Source organism: Polypterus senegalus, chromosome 1, assembly GCF_016835505.1.
Source record: "Polypterus senegalus isolate Bchr_013 chromosome 1, ASM1683550v1, whole genome shotgun sequence".
NCBI classification, from domain to species: domain Eukaryota; kingdom Metazoa; phylum Chordata; class Cladistia; order Polypteriformes; family Polypteridae; genus Polypterus; species Polypterus senegalus.
Genome location: NC_053154.1, coordinates 80,609,196 through 80,627,054, shown reverse-complemented (window position 1 = coordinate 80,627,054; position 17,859 = coordinate 80,609,196). Strand labels below are relative to the sequence as shown.

At 39.8% G+C, this 17,859-nt stretch overlaps 1 protein-coding gene across 2 annotated transcripts in view; it reads left to right on the top strand.

Annotated features, from left to right (window-relative positions):
- The first annotated feature begins 2,399 nt into the window (after positions 1-2,399).
- c1h1orf43 (chromosome 1 C1orf43 homolog) overlaps positions 2,400-17,859 on the top strand; it is a 39,970-nt gene continuing 24,510 nt past the window's right edge. The window contains exons 1-2 of one of the 2 annotated variants that reach the window (XM_039751882.1): positions 2,400-2,693; positions 6,764-6,865. In XM_039751882.1, the coding sequence (XP_039607816.1) occupies positions 2,631-2,693; positions 6,764-6,865 (165 nt within the window). In that variant the 5' untranslated portion in view covers positions 2,400-2,630. The remainder of the gene's footprint in view (positions 2,694-6,763; positions 6,866-17,859) is intronic. The other variant, XM_039751875.1, reaches the window with a different exon arrangement.

Below are 17,859 nucleotides of genomic sequence, written 5' to 3'. Positions count from 1 at the left end.
ATTTATGTTATAAAAAATTTCATGGATGGATGGATGCAATATTTTTTATATACTCTGCCACTGTTTTCTGACATTTGAATAAAGTCATACTGTATGTCAAAGTAACTGAGAGCACGGTTATTGAGGCCTCAAAGAGAGAGATCAGGTTCACTGTTGCAGGAGTGTACTTTAGAGTTTAGTTAAAACTGAACAGCATATAAACGAGATCTGTGATGGTCTGCGGCGGTTTCTGAACTTTGTGTATTGCTTTAGTATACAACTGTTTAATCCAATTCAAGATGGTGGAGGGCAGAAGCCAACATCAAATGCAATTTCTTTACAGGGCAGACACATGTATACACTCCCACTGTACCAAATTAGAGCCACCAATTCACCTAGATTTTGTAAAAATGTAACAAAACAATCTCAAATACACTTAGTCCAGTTCAGGATAGGAGTGGGTGCTACCTGAGTCCATCCTGGTAACAGTATAGAAACTATAATAGTAAATAAATTAGAAAAGTACCTATATAAAAATAACATATTAAATAATAGCATGGGTTTATGAGAGAAAGATCTTGCCAAATTAATCTTTTAGAACTTTCTGAAACACTTTCAAGGAATCTTTCATACAGTCCCACACCAAACATTAATTCAAAAACTAAAAGCTGTAGGTATGAGAGGAAATCTACAAAACTGAATCTCAAGTTGATTAACTAGCAGGAAACAAAGAGTACAGATTAGAGAAGTCTCCATGTGGAGTGTGGTCATCAATGGGATCCCACAGGAAGCCTGTCTTTGAACAGTTATTTTTTTTATTTACTTTTTTTTATTTACATCAATGAAATAGATTATGGTATTGTTAGTAAACTTATGAAATCTACAGATGATACTAAAAATGGAGCAATGGCAGACACTGAAGAAGCAGCAAAACAATTCAAAAAAACATGAACAAGCTTCACAAATTGATGAACACTTGGAAAATGCAGTTTAATGTAGAAAAGTGCAAAGTGCTACACGTGAGCAAAAGGAAAGTCAATTATAAATGCAAGATGAGTGACACAGTCCTAAAGGATTCAACCTCTGAAAAAGGATTTAGGAGTTTATGTTGACAAATTTACTTCACCTAAGCAACGTGAAGAAGTAATTAAAAAGGAAAATAAAATGTTAGATTATGTTGTTAAAACTGTTGAATATAAATCAAAAAATGTGATGATCGGACTAGTGGTGCCACTGTACCTGGACTATTGAGTGCAGTTCTGGTCACCATGCTATGAATAGGACATAGTAGCAGTTGAAACTGTGCAGAGGAGAGCAACCAAGTGCATGACAGGACTCTGTTAAGTTTTGAGCAGAGGAGACTATGCAGAGATCTATATCCAGGTTTTCAAAATCCTCAAAGGCATTGATAAAGTAGATCCAGTAGAATTCTTTCAAGCGTAACAGCGAATCACATGCTCAAGTACACCAGTGAAATTTAAGGGGAAGTGCATTTAGGACTGAAACTAGAAACCAGTTCTTTACTCAAAGAGTTGTGGGAATCTGAAACAAACTATCAAGACATGTAGTTGAAGAATAAAATTTGACAATATTTAGGAAGTATCTAGATGAAATACTAGGACAGTTCAGCTACTAACTAAACAAAGCTAGATGGACTGAATGATCTCCTCTCATCTGTCAATTTTTTGTGTTCTTATGTAACAGTGGGCACAAGGTTGGAAACAACCCTGAATAGATAAGGAATGCATTGCAGAAACCACTTACACTAAATGCACACCTACAATTGTTAATTAAATCAACAGTGGTGGTGGAAACTATGGTACCTGGAGGAAAAAAAAAACAAAGACATGAAAGGGAATGTGCAAACTCCACACAGACAAGGATATAATGTAGTATACAGACCCACGACTCTGGATCTATGAACCAACCGCACTGACAAACTTTGCCACCCAATACAAATATTGGTTCAGGGAAAATAACGTAGAAGAAGGTGACAGTGATTTATGATGTTCACCACCGTCCATACTGTACATTTGATAGTCTGTTCTACCATTCATCCACACATACGTTTAATAAAGTTCAATACTTTTTTAGGATTAGGTAAAATACTAATCCCAGCCGCTGTAAACGGGCCAGTCTAACGTTGCCATATAGCCAGCGCGTTTTTGAGGTGCGCGAAGAAACAAGAGATAAATAAATTATTTTTCTTCATGGTTGTACGGTTTCGACAAAGTACAGTAATAATTATTTGCATTTATATTGCGCTTTTCTCACTACTCAGTAAAGTCAGTATACTGTACGACTATGGCAAGCCAGACGCAGCTGTAACGGTTAAATACACAAACAATACAACCAAAAACAGCAGGCACAGGACTGCGTCACGTGACAGTGACCTGCCCCGTTTCGGGTGTCTTGCTATCACGTGATTCCTCATTTTCCGTTTCCTTTTAAATGGTTGCGTATTAAAGGCAATTTAAATCAATACTCCTATGCGATAGATGGCGATATAAATGTTTATATTTGTAAAACTACAATTGAAAATACGAAGAAGAAAATGAAGGTGTGATAAATATGGCTTGTTTTGAAGAAGCACAGTGATAATTACAGTCAGTTCTAATTGTGGAATTTTAACTTGTGTTTCGTTTTCGAAGATGGCTTCATTGAGGAATTTATCCGGGGTAAACGTTGTGCTTGTTATGGCATACGGCAGCCTGGTAAGTTTCTGGCATCTGATTCAGCTTCATACGTTTCACAATCGGGTTTCGCGCATATTTGACAGAAGCAAGGGAAAAACTGGATGAACAGATTTCTGTTAGTTATGAATTAACCACGGACGAGATGGGCCTCCGTTAATTTTGGTTGGTTTTATTTAAAGTGTAAAGTTCGTTTATTTTTAAATACATTTTGCGAGAACTGATTTATTTCTAAATCAATTGTTTATTTCGTTTAGCCTCGTTAACAGCGATAAGGCGATTTCCAGGGTGGGCATGATAGTTTAAAATACAGGAAACGCACCAGAGTTAGAACTAAATCTCCATGATTGACAAAATGGTGATGTTCCCATTCGACCAACCATTACTCGCGCTATGAAACTTTTATATGTACAATTTTTAACTGTTTGGTATTACGAGAAATTGCAGTCAGTCGGTTTGAGCGAGACTATCCCGAGTTCAACAGACAAATGCCGAGTTGCGCATTGCCTCTGAATATCCCGAATAAACAAAAATTGTATGTACAAAGAAACTATTAATGAAGTTTCTGTTTTGAATATCTAGTTTGAGAGGCCCGCGAAATGTTTGTAGACAGCCTGGCGTAACACCGTTTATGAATAAAATTTGAAACTGTCAAGTAAATTCGAATGTTTGAATCGTGTTCTTTTTTTTCTGCTGGGGCTAGCTAAGTCTATCTGGTCTCTCTGTCTGATCCACGTGGGCATCAGTAGTTTTTAATTTATGTAACCCTTTTTACAGGGTTATTTTGGGTGGGTTGTTGATCATCTGATGCTCTTTCACTTACTGAACTTAAAAAAAAAAAAGGCACAAAAAAGAGAAATTCTGGTAGACTTTCTGATCCGTGATAACAAAAATACTAAAATTTAAATCCCTTTAAAATACAGTTTTAATTAATAAAACTTATAGCAAAAGTATTTATCCATAATGCATATTAGGGTTCTGCAGTATACTGTTGCTGAAAAATTACCATAAAACCCAGCTTTTAAAATGTTTCCATACTAGCATTTCTTTAATTTTGGCATCAAAATTAAAGGTAGTTTTCAAGTACCTTGTACTGCATCGTTTATATTCGTGATCAGATTTCCAAGAGAGGCAAAACAAACACATCCATTGTTAATTCGTTTATATAAATGCTACATGTATTTTTCATCTTCAGAAGTATACATTTATATACGTGTCCCAGATTCAAAGGGGAAAGGGCTTTGAATGTATCTATCTATATAAATGCACTGGAGATTCCAAGGAGTGAACAAGCTCCTGTTAATGACTCGCAAAGTGCAGCATAGCAGAGATGCATGGTGCAGTGTAGCAGCAATCCGACTGGAGTTGTGAAAGGGGGGTTTTCCAGTGCTGGGGCTGGAGTTATCTGTTATTTGCTTCATTTTGGTACCCACATCCAAAAACTGATTTCATTACCCAAGTCAAATTTTGGTACTAATTCAATACTAATACATATGGCATAAACAAATAAAATAATTGTCATAAATACAAGTCACAGTTACAATAAAATAGTCACATGATACTGTATCAAGAAGCTGCAAGGCTTGCATGCTTCACAAGTTTACAAGTAAAATTGACAGATTTCACTCTTAAGATAGCAAGCCTGGTACTTAAGAAGGGCAAATTTTTTTTTTGGTAATTTTTTTCCTATTTTTGAATGATCAGCTTCTAAACACAAGCCTGTTCATTGTCGACACACGGAAGAGGAACCAATATTCAAGTGTGTTCTATCTTATAAAATTAGCCTTGCTGCAATCTGTTTATAGACCAATCCCAGCAGCAAAACTGCTTCCTTAAGTATCGTAATACAGTACCTTGTATAAAGAGCACTACAGCTACAGTTGGGTCCATAAATATTTGGACAGAGACAACTTTTCTAATTTTGGTTATGTACATTACCACAATGAATTTTAAATGAAACAACTCGGATGCAGTTGAAGTGCAGACTTTCAGCTTTAATTCAGTGGGGTGAACAAAACGATTGCATAAAAATGTGAGGCATAAAAAAAACATTTAACACAATCCCTTTAGTTTAGCGTCTCAAAAGTAATTGGACAAATTAAATAATTGGAAATAAAATGTTCATTTCTAATACTGGGTTGAAAACCCTTTTGCTGGCAATGACAACCTGAAGTCTTGAACTCATGGACATCACCAGATGCTGAGTTTCCTCCTTTTTAATGCTCTGCCAGGCCTTTACTGCAGCGGCTTTCAGTTGCTGTTTGTTTGTGGGCCTTTCTGTCCGAAGTTTAGTCTTCAACAAGTGAAATGCATGCTCAATTGGGTTAAGATCAGGTGACTGACTTGGCCATTCAAGAATTTTCCACTTCTTTGCTTTAATAAACTCCTGGGTTGCTTTGGCTGTATGTTTTGGGTCATTGTCCATCTGTATCATGAAACGCTGCCAAAACAATTTGACTGCATTTAGCTGGATTTGAGCAGACAGTAGGTCCCTGAACACCTCAGAATTCATTTGGCTGCTTCTGTCCTGTGTCACATTATCAATAAACACTAGTGTCCCAGTGCCACTGGCAGCCATGCCCGCCCAAGCCATCACACTGCCTCCACCGTGTTTTACAGATGATGTGGTATGCTTTGGATAATGAGCTGTTCCACGCCTTCTCCATACTTTTTTCTTGCCATCATTCTGGTAGAGGTTGATCTTGGTTTCATCTGTCCAAAGAATGTTTTTCCAGAACTGTGCTGGCTTTTTAGATGTTCTTTAGCAAAGTCCAATCTAGCCTTTCTATTCTTGAGGCTTATGAGTGGCTTGCACCTTGCAGTGCACCCTCTGTATTTACTTTCATGCAGTCTTCTCTTTATGGTAGACTTGGATATCGATACACCTACCCCCTGGAGAGTGTTGTTCACTTGGTGAATCACTTCAACATGGAAATGATTCTGCAATCATTCACCACTGTTGTCTTCCTTGGATGTCCAGGTCTTTTTGCGTTGCTGAGTTCACCAGTGCTTGCTTTCTTTCTCAGGATGTACCAAACTGTAGATTTTGCCACTGTAATATTGTAGCAATTTCTCAGATGGGTTTTTCTGTTTTCGCAGCTTAAGGATGGCTTCTTTAACCTCCATGGAGCGCTCCTTTGACCACATGTTGTCTGTTCACAGCAAAATCTTCCACATGCAAGCACCACACCTCAAATCAACTCCAGGCCTTTTATCTGCTTAATTGATAATGACATAATGATGGACTTGCTCACACCTGCCCATGAAATAGCCTTTGAGCCAATTGTCCAATTACTTTTGAGCCCTTGAAATGAAGGGATTGTGTTAAAAAAATGCTTTAGTTGCCTCACATTTTTATGCAATCTTTTTGTTCAACCCACTGAATTAAAGCTGAAAGTCTGCACTTCAACTGCATCTGAGTTGTTTCATTTAAAATGCATTGTGGTAATGTACAGAACCAAAATTAGAAAAAAGTTGTCTCTGTCCAAATATTTATGGACCTAACTGTAAATTGACGTAAAGCTCATAAAAACAGATGCTGAAATAAAAACAGTTTTTGAGACAGACCAGATTCGATTTCCAATCAACAACAACAACATTTATTTCTAGTGCACATTTTCATACAAAGATTATAGCTCAAAATGCTTTACAAGATGTCAAAGAAAGGGCTGAAAGAAAAAAATAAACAAATTAGAATAAATTTATATCACAAGACTTACTTTACACAAATATGCAAGTTTATGTATAGATTTATTCAGTCAGATACCATGGTCAGATGGCCATAGACAGGGAAGGAAAAGGAAAAAAAAACTCCAAAGACGTAATGCTGGAGAAAAATCTACTTGGGTTCCAAGGCCAAAAGACCTATCAGCCCCCACTGTGCAAGTTACTTAGAGCGAAAAGTGGCCTGTTTAGATCAGCAGTCAATTGTCCAGAGCAGCACTAATCAAAATTGTTTGAAATTCTGTTTATTACCATGTAGCCATGGTTATGTGATTTTGCTGTGTTTAATGTAAATGAAAATGATGTGTTTATATATAATTGCGCTGCAGTCATTCTTTTTATTTTGGTATCTCCTTTGTTTGCTACAGGTTTTTGTATTGCTGTTTATTTTTGTGAAGAGGCAGATTATGCGGTTTGCTATGAAGTCCAGAAGGGGTCCTCATGCACCACTAGGACACAATGCCCCTAAGGTATTCATTATTTCTCAATTTAAGCATTGTAATTTTTTATTTCATATACACTGTTCAAAACAATTAAGGGAACACCTAATCATCACAGTCTGACACCAAGTCAATTAAGCTTCATGGATATCAAGTTCTTCAGTTAGGAAGTATAAGTGATTGTGAATCAGTTTCACCTGTTTTGGTGCAAATGAGAGTGGCAACAAGGGGACTGTAGAGGCAACAGCAACACAACCCCCCCAAAAGGGAATGGTTTTGTAGATGGTGGCCACAGACAATTGCACTTTCCTTATCCATCCTAACTGATTTTTCTCTAGTTTTGCATTTTGCTAGTGTCCTTGTTGGTACTGGAAGTAAGAGGCTATACCTACAGCCGATTCAGGTTGCTCAGGTAGTCCAGTTCCCCCAGGATGGCACATCTATAGGTAACATCGCAAGAAAGTTTGCTGTGTCACCTTGCACATTCTCAAGAGCATGGAAGAGATCCCAGGAGGTGGGCTGTTACACAAGGTGAGCTGGACAGGGCTGTAGAAGGGCATCAGCCCAGCAGCAGGACTGCTATCTGCTCTTTTGTGTGAGGAGGAACAGGAGGAGCACTGCCAGAGCCCAAATGAATTGACCTGCAGCTTGCTACTGGTGTGTCATGAGGGTGGCATGAAGGCCCGATGTCTACTAGTGGAACCTGTTCTCGCAGTTCACCTTGCAGCTCGATTGGCATTCACCAGAGAATACCATAATTGACAGCTCTGCCATTGGTGTCCCTTTCTCCTCGCAAATGAGAGCAGGTACATGCTGAGATATGAAAGAGTAGTTCTGCAGCCTGCAACATCATCCAGTAAGACCTGTCTGGTTGTGGGTCATTGATGGTCTTGGGGAGGTATTTCCTTGGAGGGTTGGACAGACCTCCACATGCTAGACAGTGATCCCCTGACTGCTGTTAAGTATGAGGTTAAAATCCTCAGAGACATTATCAGAACTTACTCTGGTACAGGACAAAACCCAGCCTCATGTGGCCAGAGTGTATAGGCAGTTCGTGAATGATGAAGGCATTGATGCCATTGGTTGGCCTGCACATTCCCCACACCTGAATCCAATTGAGAACCTCTTGGACAACACCACCAGGTCGTGCCACAGACTGTCAAGGCACTTGCTGATGCCCTGATCCCCAGGACACTACCACCGTCTCATCAGGAGCATGTCCAAACGTTGTCAGGTGTGCATACAGGCACAAGGGGGGTCATACACACAGTACTGAGTCACCTTATAAGTTGCCGTGATGAAATTCATGGAAGTTGGATCAGCTTGTGGTTTCAGTTTTTGACTTTGATTTTCAGCCCTCAATTGGCTGGTGATTTCGGTTTTCATTGACTATTGTTACATCATTTTGTTCTCAATGAATTACAGAATATTACTCAGAAAAGACTGAATATTTTTGCTTGATTTGATGTGTGATTTTAAGTGTTCCCTTTTTTTTATTTTTTATTTTTAAAGCGTTTTTATTTTTTAGTCCTCTTCACTGTCTTTTCAGCTAAGTTTCTAATTGTGACATTGGCAGTTCACTTTGGCATAGATGAAAGCAAGCAGGATTCCAGAATTATCATTGTGTTATAGATTTGATTTTATCATTCTGTTTTTGAACCTGCTGAGTGTTGGAGGTCCTTCACACTTTATAAGAAGCATGGTGACATAGTAGTTGAACGTGCCAACCTGAATCTTCTGAAGCCTGGGTTAGAATCTTCACTTTATCACAATCTGTTAGGAGTTTGCATATTCTTAATGTACATATGTTTTTTTCCTTCTCCTCCAAAAGATAGAGTATGTGTGTTAGGGTAAAGGAAGACTCCTAGAAAAATCCATAGTGCATAGGGAATATGGGTGTGGCGGGGTTGCTTTTTACTTGCTGTTATATCTAGTCTGTTTTCTTTCTGTTTCATATAGTTTAAGTCTTGCTTTGTGTTTCACACCTAAATGTAAGTTACATACTTTGCTTGTGATTGACATTTATGCAAATAAATGTGAAGTAAAATGATGATATTTAACATACAAATGTAAATACACCACATGTCTGTAAATGCAAATAAAAAGTACATATTAACTTTCTTGATGTTAACACCAAGTGTGACTCAGGCTTGGCATTCTTTGTAAGCTCAGTTAAACCTGAGTCAGTGGTAGGGTGGCTTGTAATGAATGATCTGCTTTACAGTGTTCTGCTGCCATCTAGTGGATAATATAACATTATGCTGCAAAAATCATTAATATGTCAATGTGTTTTTTGCAAGTCTTAAGATAACTCTTCAGTATTCATGAGTGGGGCAGAGTCTTCAACCAAGCCACAATAGCATATAAATGAGAAGCTGTACAGCCATTTTTAGAACAAACTTAAACTGAACGATTAGTTGAATAAAACTATAGTAATGACGATCTGAATGGATCATTAGATATGTCACTGTACCACTGAACCTGGTGATATGCCTGGTGAATTTGATCACATGAAGTTTCACCTTGGTCCAAGTTGGTGTGTGGCATAAAGGCAAACGATTGCAATCCAGTAGAATGATAAGAAAACCGTTGACACCCAGTTCACAATACAGCAACTGCTCTTTGTGTTGGAGAAATGTGGATGTCATTAACACTAGAATCCCTGAAGCCTACAATGCTGCCAGCACCACCTTGAATTCACTGTCTGTTTTGCAGATGTGTCAATTAGAACAAGCAGCCTGTTATCCCATCCCCACTGACGCAGCTGTAGTTCTCCCACCAAGCAACTGATTAATTATATTTTTTTAAATTAATGATTAATAAAAAAACAACTCAGAAAAAAATATATATAGGCAGTGATTATTTTTTCCTTGAAATAAAATAGTAGCAAAGGGTGTCTGGGTGGCACGTTATGGCTATATGCCAATTCATGTCACAGTCAGAGTAAACGCAACAGGCTTATCACTGGTCATCACTGACACATGGCATCAGTCAGTAAAAGGAAAGTAGATTCTGAATTTCGAGTTTTCAAAGAGAAATGGACTAATAATTACTTTTTTGTTGACGTAAAAGGCAAGCGATTGTGCCTAGTTTGTGGGGATGTGCTTGCACTGATGAAAGGCCAATCTTAAGTGTCATTACATCTTGAAACATGAGAAACTGGGTAGGTTGAAAGGCAAATGCTCTTGGATAAACTTAACGCTCTTCAGTGGTGTTTGGATGCCCAACAACCCGCCCGCACAAGACTGCATTCTGAAAGGGACGCTCTCATGCAGGCAAGTTTTATGGTAAGCGAGCTAATTGCTGAGAAGCTGAAACCTCATTCAGTAGGAGAATTTGTGAAGTGCCTTGTTACTGCTGCAGAACTACTAGCACTGGACAAAATAAAATTGTTCCAAAGTGACAGTTTCTCTAGAACAGTGCTCCCCAACCTTTTCGCGACCATGGACCGGTTTCATTCCATACACAGTTCTGTGGACCAGACTGAACCCAGGGGGATGGATAATATACGTGTAACAAAGCACATTGAAGTGCGTGCTGTGGTACTGCGGTCCACAAATATTTTTGTGCCATGAACCAGTTTCATGTTAAACAATATTTTCACAGACCGGTGTAGAAACAACTAAAAACAAAGTGTGTAAAAATACAACTCACCATCCCGTAGAATTAGTGGGAGCCTTGAGCTTGTTTCCCTCTTATGAGCTTGTCCCATCTGGGGGTAATGGGAGACAATGTCACCCGAAGTGTGTTACTTATGTCTAGTCTACTCCGTAATTTGGTTTTGGTCGCTGTCACTGCAGAAAATCCCGCTTCATAAAGATAGGTTGTTGGAAACGGAAGCAAGGCATTCATTGCTTTTTTGGCGATCACTGGAAATTCTGCCTTGATTTTAATCTAGAACACCAACAGTGTTGTTGTTTGAAACATACTTTTAAGGCCACCATCATTTGCTGTCTCTAGCAGTTGATCTGATCTTCTTGCACGGACCAGCTCGATTTACCTGGTTTGTTCACAAATTGGTCACGTATCCATTCTTTCAAAGTTCGGGGGTCTATTGTGGTTGGAAAGTACCGCTCAAACTCTTTTAAAAGCAGAGACAGGTGGTCATGCACAAGCTGTGAGAATTTTGAATCAGGCTTGGTTTCTTCCAAAACCCCTTCTAATGTTTGAAACCTGTCAAATATCTCTCTGTTCACTCGGCGTCCCCATAATTCAAGTTTGGTGCTGAATGTAGCTACTTTGTCTGCCAACTTGAAGACAGTTGTCATTTTCCCCTGAAGTGACAGATTGAGTTCATTATTCAGATTGAATATGTCGCACAAGTAAGCGAGTTTTGCGACCTACTTCATGTCACTGAAATGTTCTGCCAGTTGTGGCTTCTTTTCTGAAAGAAATCTCCGCAGTGGCTCTCATAAGTCAGAAACTCTGGCCAACGATCTCCCTTTAGATAGCCATCTTACTTTTGTTTATAAGAGAAGGTATTTGTGCTCTGCATCCATCTCATCACAAAGCTACTCGAACAGACGCGAGTTTAGGGCATTTGCATTGATGTAGTTAATGACTTTAATGACATTGTTCAATACGCTGTTAAGTTCAGGTAACATTTTTTGGCAAGCCAACATTTCCCTGTGAATGACACAGTGGGTAGACTCGCATTCAGGTACAACCTCCTTAACCCGAGCAATTAAACCAGAAATCCCTACGGTTATATATATATATATATATATATATATATATATATATATATATATATATATATATATATATATATATTATTGTCAGAGGTGACTGGGGTGGTGACCCGGCCGGGATGCCCAGGAGGACCGGAGCGACTGCCTTGGTACCTTTGGGGGCCACGGGTACAGAGCTTTGAAGCTCCACCATGTAGGGGCACGTGGTCACTGCCAGGGGGCGCCAGCCTGCCTTTTGAGCCCTGGATCATCAAACAGGCAAATACATTGATTTTCAGAATATATAAAGTCATTCCCGAATATATAAAGTCAAAACTTGAATATATACTACTCACAAAAATTAAAGGAACACTTTAAAGAAACACATTAGATACATCAGATCTCAATATGAAGTTGGATATCTATACAAATAACGACAGGGCAATGTCTTAGGAACAAAAGGATGCCAAGTCTTTTAATGGAAATAAAAGTTTTCTGCCTACAGAGGGCTCAATTGTGTAGACACCCTAAAATCAGAGTGAAATGAAGATGTGGCAGGCTAGTCCATTTTTCAAAAACTTAATTTCTGCTACTCAAAATGTTTTTCAGTATCTTGTGTGGCCCCACGAGCTTGTATGCATGTTTGACAACGTCGGGCATGCTCCTAATGAGACGACGGATGGTGTCTTGTGGCATTTCCTCCCAGATCTGTATGAGGGCATCCCTGAGCTGTTGTACAGTCTGAGGAGCAACCTGGCGGCGCCTAATGGACCGAAACATAATGTCCCACAGATGTTCTATTGGGTTTAAGTCAGGGGATCGTGAAGGCCATTCAATTGTTTCAATTCCTTCATCCTCCAGGTACTGCCTGCATACTCTTGCCACATGAGGCCGGGCATTGTCGTGCATTAGGAGGAAACCAGGACCTACTGCACCAGCGTAGGGTCTGACAATGGGTTCAAGGATTTCATCTCGATACCTTATGGCAGTCAGAGCACCATTTCCTACGCAGTAGATGTCTGTGCGTCCCTCCATGGATATGCCTCCCCAGACCATCACTGACCCACCACCAAACCTGTCATGTTGAACGCGTTGCAGGCAGCATATCATTCTCCTTGTCTTCTCCAGACTCTTTCACGTCTATCACAGCTGCTCAGGGTGAACCTGCTCTGTCTGTAAAAGTACAGGGCGCCAGTGGCGGACTTGCCAATTCTGGTGTTCTTGAGCAAATGCCAGTCGAGCTCCACGGTGCTGGGCAGTGAGCACAGGGCCCACTACAGGACGTCGGGCCCTCAGGCCATCTTCATGAAGTCTGTTCCTGATTGTTTGGGTAGAGACATTCACACCAGTGGCCCTCTGGAGGTCATTCTGTAGGCACGAGCAGTGCTCAGCCTGTTCCGCCTTGCACAAAGGAGCAGGTATCGGTCCTGCTGATGGGTTGAGGACCTTCTACGGCCCTGTCCAGCTCTCCGAGAATAACAGCCAGTCTCCTGAAATCTCCTCCATGTTCTGGAGATTGTGCTGGGAGACACATTAAACCTTCTTGCTGCAGCACGTGTGGATGTGCCATCCTGGAGAAGTTGGACAACCTGTGCAACTTCTGTAGGGTTAAGGAATAGCCTCATACTGCCAGTAGAGATGATTACTCAAGCCAAAACTAGCACAAGTGGAAAACCAGCCAAAAAAGATCAAGAGGGAGAAACTTGAAATGACCTCCACATGTAAAACCAGTCCTGTTTTGAGGGTTTTCTAATTGTTGCCACTTTAGTGCACCTGTCGTTAAGTCCATAAACACCAATACAGCTGAAAGTGATTAACAATGACCTCAGCTGCTTAACCAACCAGAAAATTATCAGACAGGTTTAATTGATTTCATGCCAGGCCCAATAAAAAGTGTTCCTTTAATTTTTGTGAGCAGTGAAGTCACTGTCGGAATATATAAAGTGAAAACCTGAATATATAAAGCCAGCGTCGCAATTTATAAAGTCATTCCTGATTATATAAAGTCAACATCGGAGTGTATAAACTCATTCCTGAATATATAAAGTCAAAGTCAAAATATATTGATTGAAACGACTCTGTACTGAAGTAAGTTAACAAAAACATATTCAGAAAAATAAATTAAAAAAACACTGTTCGGTTAGTGTTTTGAAAATGATGCATGTGCCCTGCCCAGGATTTGTTCCTGCCTTGCGCCCAGTGTTGGCTGGGATTGGCTTCAGCAGATCCCCGTGACCCTGTGGTCGGATTCAACGGGTTGGGAAATGGATGGATATTCCAGCACTGACTTTGTATATTCCAACGATGACTTTATATATTGAAGTTTTGTCTTTATATATTCCAGTGCTTACTTTATATTGTGAGCTGGAGGGCTTCGCTATTACTTGTGGGGACGAAACTTCACTTTGGTAACTGATCACGCTCCACTTCAATGGTTATACCGACAGAAAGATACAAACTCTCACCTCATGAGATGGTTTCTGGGCTTACAACCTTACCGTTTCACAGTAAAACCTCGACCAGGTTCTGAACACATCAACGCAGACGTATTATCACGACTAAATGAACCTGGTACAGAGAGTCGCTTGATTCACGGGAATGTGAATAAAGCTGAGGGGGAAGGTGTGAGCTGGAGCGCTGATCGCACCCCAAGAAGATAGACGCCCCTGTGCAAACCACAACCCCTGTACCACAGACTACCCTCACATTGCTCTTTACTTTCTCACTTGTGCTATAACGCGTAATGCAAACCTCGTGCGATACTCCGGTAACTTAAAAGCCTTGTCCAGCACCTGTCAGTTGAAAATTGATTGTTTGCTTGCTTTTATATCTCTCTCTCTGCTCCTAGCGGAACTGTCATCTCTGACTTGTCATGGAGCATGTTTAAGCTCATGTGTTTGCAGTGTTTCAATAAAAATCCTTCTTGTTTCTACGACCTCCTGTGTCTCTGTGCAAATCTGTGACCCAAGCGTGACAATATATTCCAGCGATGACTTTATATATTCCGACGCTGATTTTTATATATTTAAGTTTTGACTTTATATATTCCAGCGCTTACATTATATATTCTGAAATATTCCAACGCCGTCTTTATATACTCAGGTTTTGGGAAGTGCTGATCAATGTAATCGGTGTACCAGGAAATCATGCATTGACAGAAGTTCCCCTTTGCTTGTAATTGAAACTGTGATTAAATGCATTATTAATGCGTTATGGAGCACATGCATCGAAGCTTCTCAGCTGTGCGATTGTCAATGTAACCTTTTGTAAGTAGTGCCTGGAGGATTCAGTGTGGAGAAACTCTAGAGACATCGTGTGTATTAACTTGTGGATTTTTCTGTGAGTATTTGGTAGCAGCGTCACAAAGTCACTTCTGTAAGACTGCGTTGGCTGCGGAGCTCAGCTCAGAGTGAAATTAGGTGAATGGGAGGGGAGATGATGACGTGACTTCCCCACCCGCCTTAACTGTCAATCCCCCACAAACACAGTCTCTCGGAATTTGCATAAATACAGCCGTTCACGTGCAATTTTAACTTAGTTACAAAGTGATCAGAACTCGTTTATATCCTGCGTCCTCTCATTAAACTTGTATCCCGCATTACCCGTGGGCATGTCAAACGCCAGCGACAGCGTGTCTATGAACTTAATTTAAACTTCAGGTTTACACCGTGCTTTGTTTCCGAAGTAGCAGCACTCATGAATATGGGTATATGTCACTCGCTCACTTCTTATTGTTTCGCTGCCTTCTCAATTATATAATGCATCTTTTCTTCAGCGCGTTTTGGAGCTCTTCCTGGTTTTCTACGTAGTGCGTTGACAGTCAGTTCACGTGATTACGTGGGAGGCGTGATGATGTCACACGAAACTCCGCCCCCCACAACTTTCGAGCTCAACTCCATTACAGCATATGCAGAAAAATAGCCCAGTTATGACCATTACGCATAGAATTTCGAAATGAAATCTACCCAACTTTTGTAAGTAAGCTGTAAGGAATGAGCCTGCCAAATTTCAGCCTTCTACCTACACGGGAAGTTGGAGAATTAGTGATGAGTCAGTGAGTGAGTGAGTGAGTGAGTGAGTGAGTGAATGCTTTGCCTTTTATTAGTATAGATAAAAGTAGGAATCCTGAGGTTGTCTATTAAATGTAGCTTTCTTTTTATTAGAAGTCAAATGCTTTTCATCTGTCTTCTCATTGGGTCTTTCCCTTTCCCAAGAAGCTCTCCAAAGACGTTTTGTTTTTTACTCATTTTTTTCTAGCTTATGGGTTAAAATGACCCCAACCTTTTTGTGACCTAGGACCTTTTTAATTTGGATAATGTTTTCTGCGGACCGGGTTGGAGGTGGGTGCGGCGACGTGTAACAAAAGATAATGAAGTGCGCAATATATAAACTATTCACCAAGTGTGTTGGCTTATCGCCACCTATGAGCCACAGATGGAAGTGTTTTCCAAAATAAAAAAGTCTCCTTATCCGTTCGGTGCGGCCCGTTGGTTGCGGACCCCTGGTCTAGAGGAAACATTGGGGAGAGTATTACTGCTATAGCACCAGATCTTGAAAACTCACTGAAGGACACTTGAATAATTTCCGTTTTTTTTTTTTTTTTGTTCCCTCTGACTAAACAACGAACATTAGAAATACTGTCTTAATTAGCCATTTTTGTGTGAGGGATTACTGCCAAGTTTGATACGTAGGAGGAATTGCTATCTTTGCAAGCCATGCATGGCACTACTGAAATTTAAAGATTTGTTTGAGGAAGTTGTTTTAGCTGTTGGCAAATTTGAACAAACATTTGAAAAATTAAGAGGTCTTGCCGCAGATGGAACCCCTGCCATGATTGGCCTGCAAAAAGTATTGACAGCATTGGTTAAAAAAAGAAATGAGTCGTCTCAATCTATCTCCAAGTGATTTAGTTGTACAATATGGCTCTGTTTCATACATCAAGAAAGCCTGCATACACATTCTCTGAAGCTTAACCATTTAATAACTACCATTTCCGTCACAAGTTTCATCAATAGCAGAGGTCTAAACAACCACCAGTTCAAGGAGTATGGAGATCTGGTCTTCCATTGTGAGGTGTAATGGCTGAGTCATATAGATATGCTCACATGGTTTTGCACACTGAGGGAAGAAGATGTAGAGAAAGCCTGTCACAGAACTTGGTGATATAAAGTAGCTATGCGGTTTGGTCTTCATGGTGTACATTACAAAGTACATCTCAGAGGTGAATGTCAAGCTCCAAGATCCCAACCAGCTTCTCTGCTCTTTGTTTTCAAATGTGAAATCATTTGAAGTGAAATTAAAGCTGTGGCAATTGTAACTGAAAAAGGGTAACACTGTGCATTTTCCTACTCTGTAAGACCAAAAGCCAACTTTGACATCTGGATATGCTAGCGAGTGTGCCGAACTCCTTCAGGCATTTGGTGAGAGGTTTTAGATCATAGAAAGTAAACGAAAGGAACTGAACTTATTTGCTATGACATTTAATTGGGAACCAGATGATGTACCTAATAGGGAATCCATGAAACTGCTGTAATTCCCAGGAACGGCCAAGCTCGCATATATAGCGTGTAAAAAAACGATCAAGAAATAACAGAGTTATAGCTGAAAATAATTAAGTGGCACGGTTTTTTGGCCCACGGTGTAGTGTGTTGCAGATTAATTCGGTCAACCAGCAGCAGTCGTCAGTCTCCTGGCTCCGACTAAGACTGAGTACAGTGGACTGGGAAGAGTCTGCACTCTGCAGCTCACGAATGCCGGGACAGGGCAGACTTCATTGACGTCTGTCAGACAACAGCCTTGAACAGGAACTTGAAATTGCATCAGTCTGTTGCATCCGCATTATCTGTGCCAAGAAACTTGCCATCACAGAATGATGACAAGAAACTGGATGCATCAGTAAAAGCTGAAATGGCTGTGTTACAGAGCAATGGCAAGCGCAGGCGTTGTTTAGAACAAGTGTATCAGTATCTGATCAGGTAGATCGCGTTGCATTCAAAAAAAATATTTTTTAAACGTTAGTCTATCATATATTCTCCTTATGGCATTTGCCACTTGATTTACAAGAAAAGAGATCTCGGACTGGCCGCCCTGTATGTCACACACTGGTCATCCCACGTGCATCCATACAATCAGATTGTGATTATATATATATATATATATATATATATATATATATATATATATATATATATATATATATATATATATATATATATATATATATATATATATATATATATATATATATATATATATATATATAGGTAGATCATTTCGACGTGGTAATTTTAATAAAAGCTCGCAAGCCGAAAAAGTGTCAGCACCCCAGAACTTGATACATGATGTATAACAGCA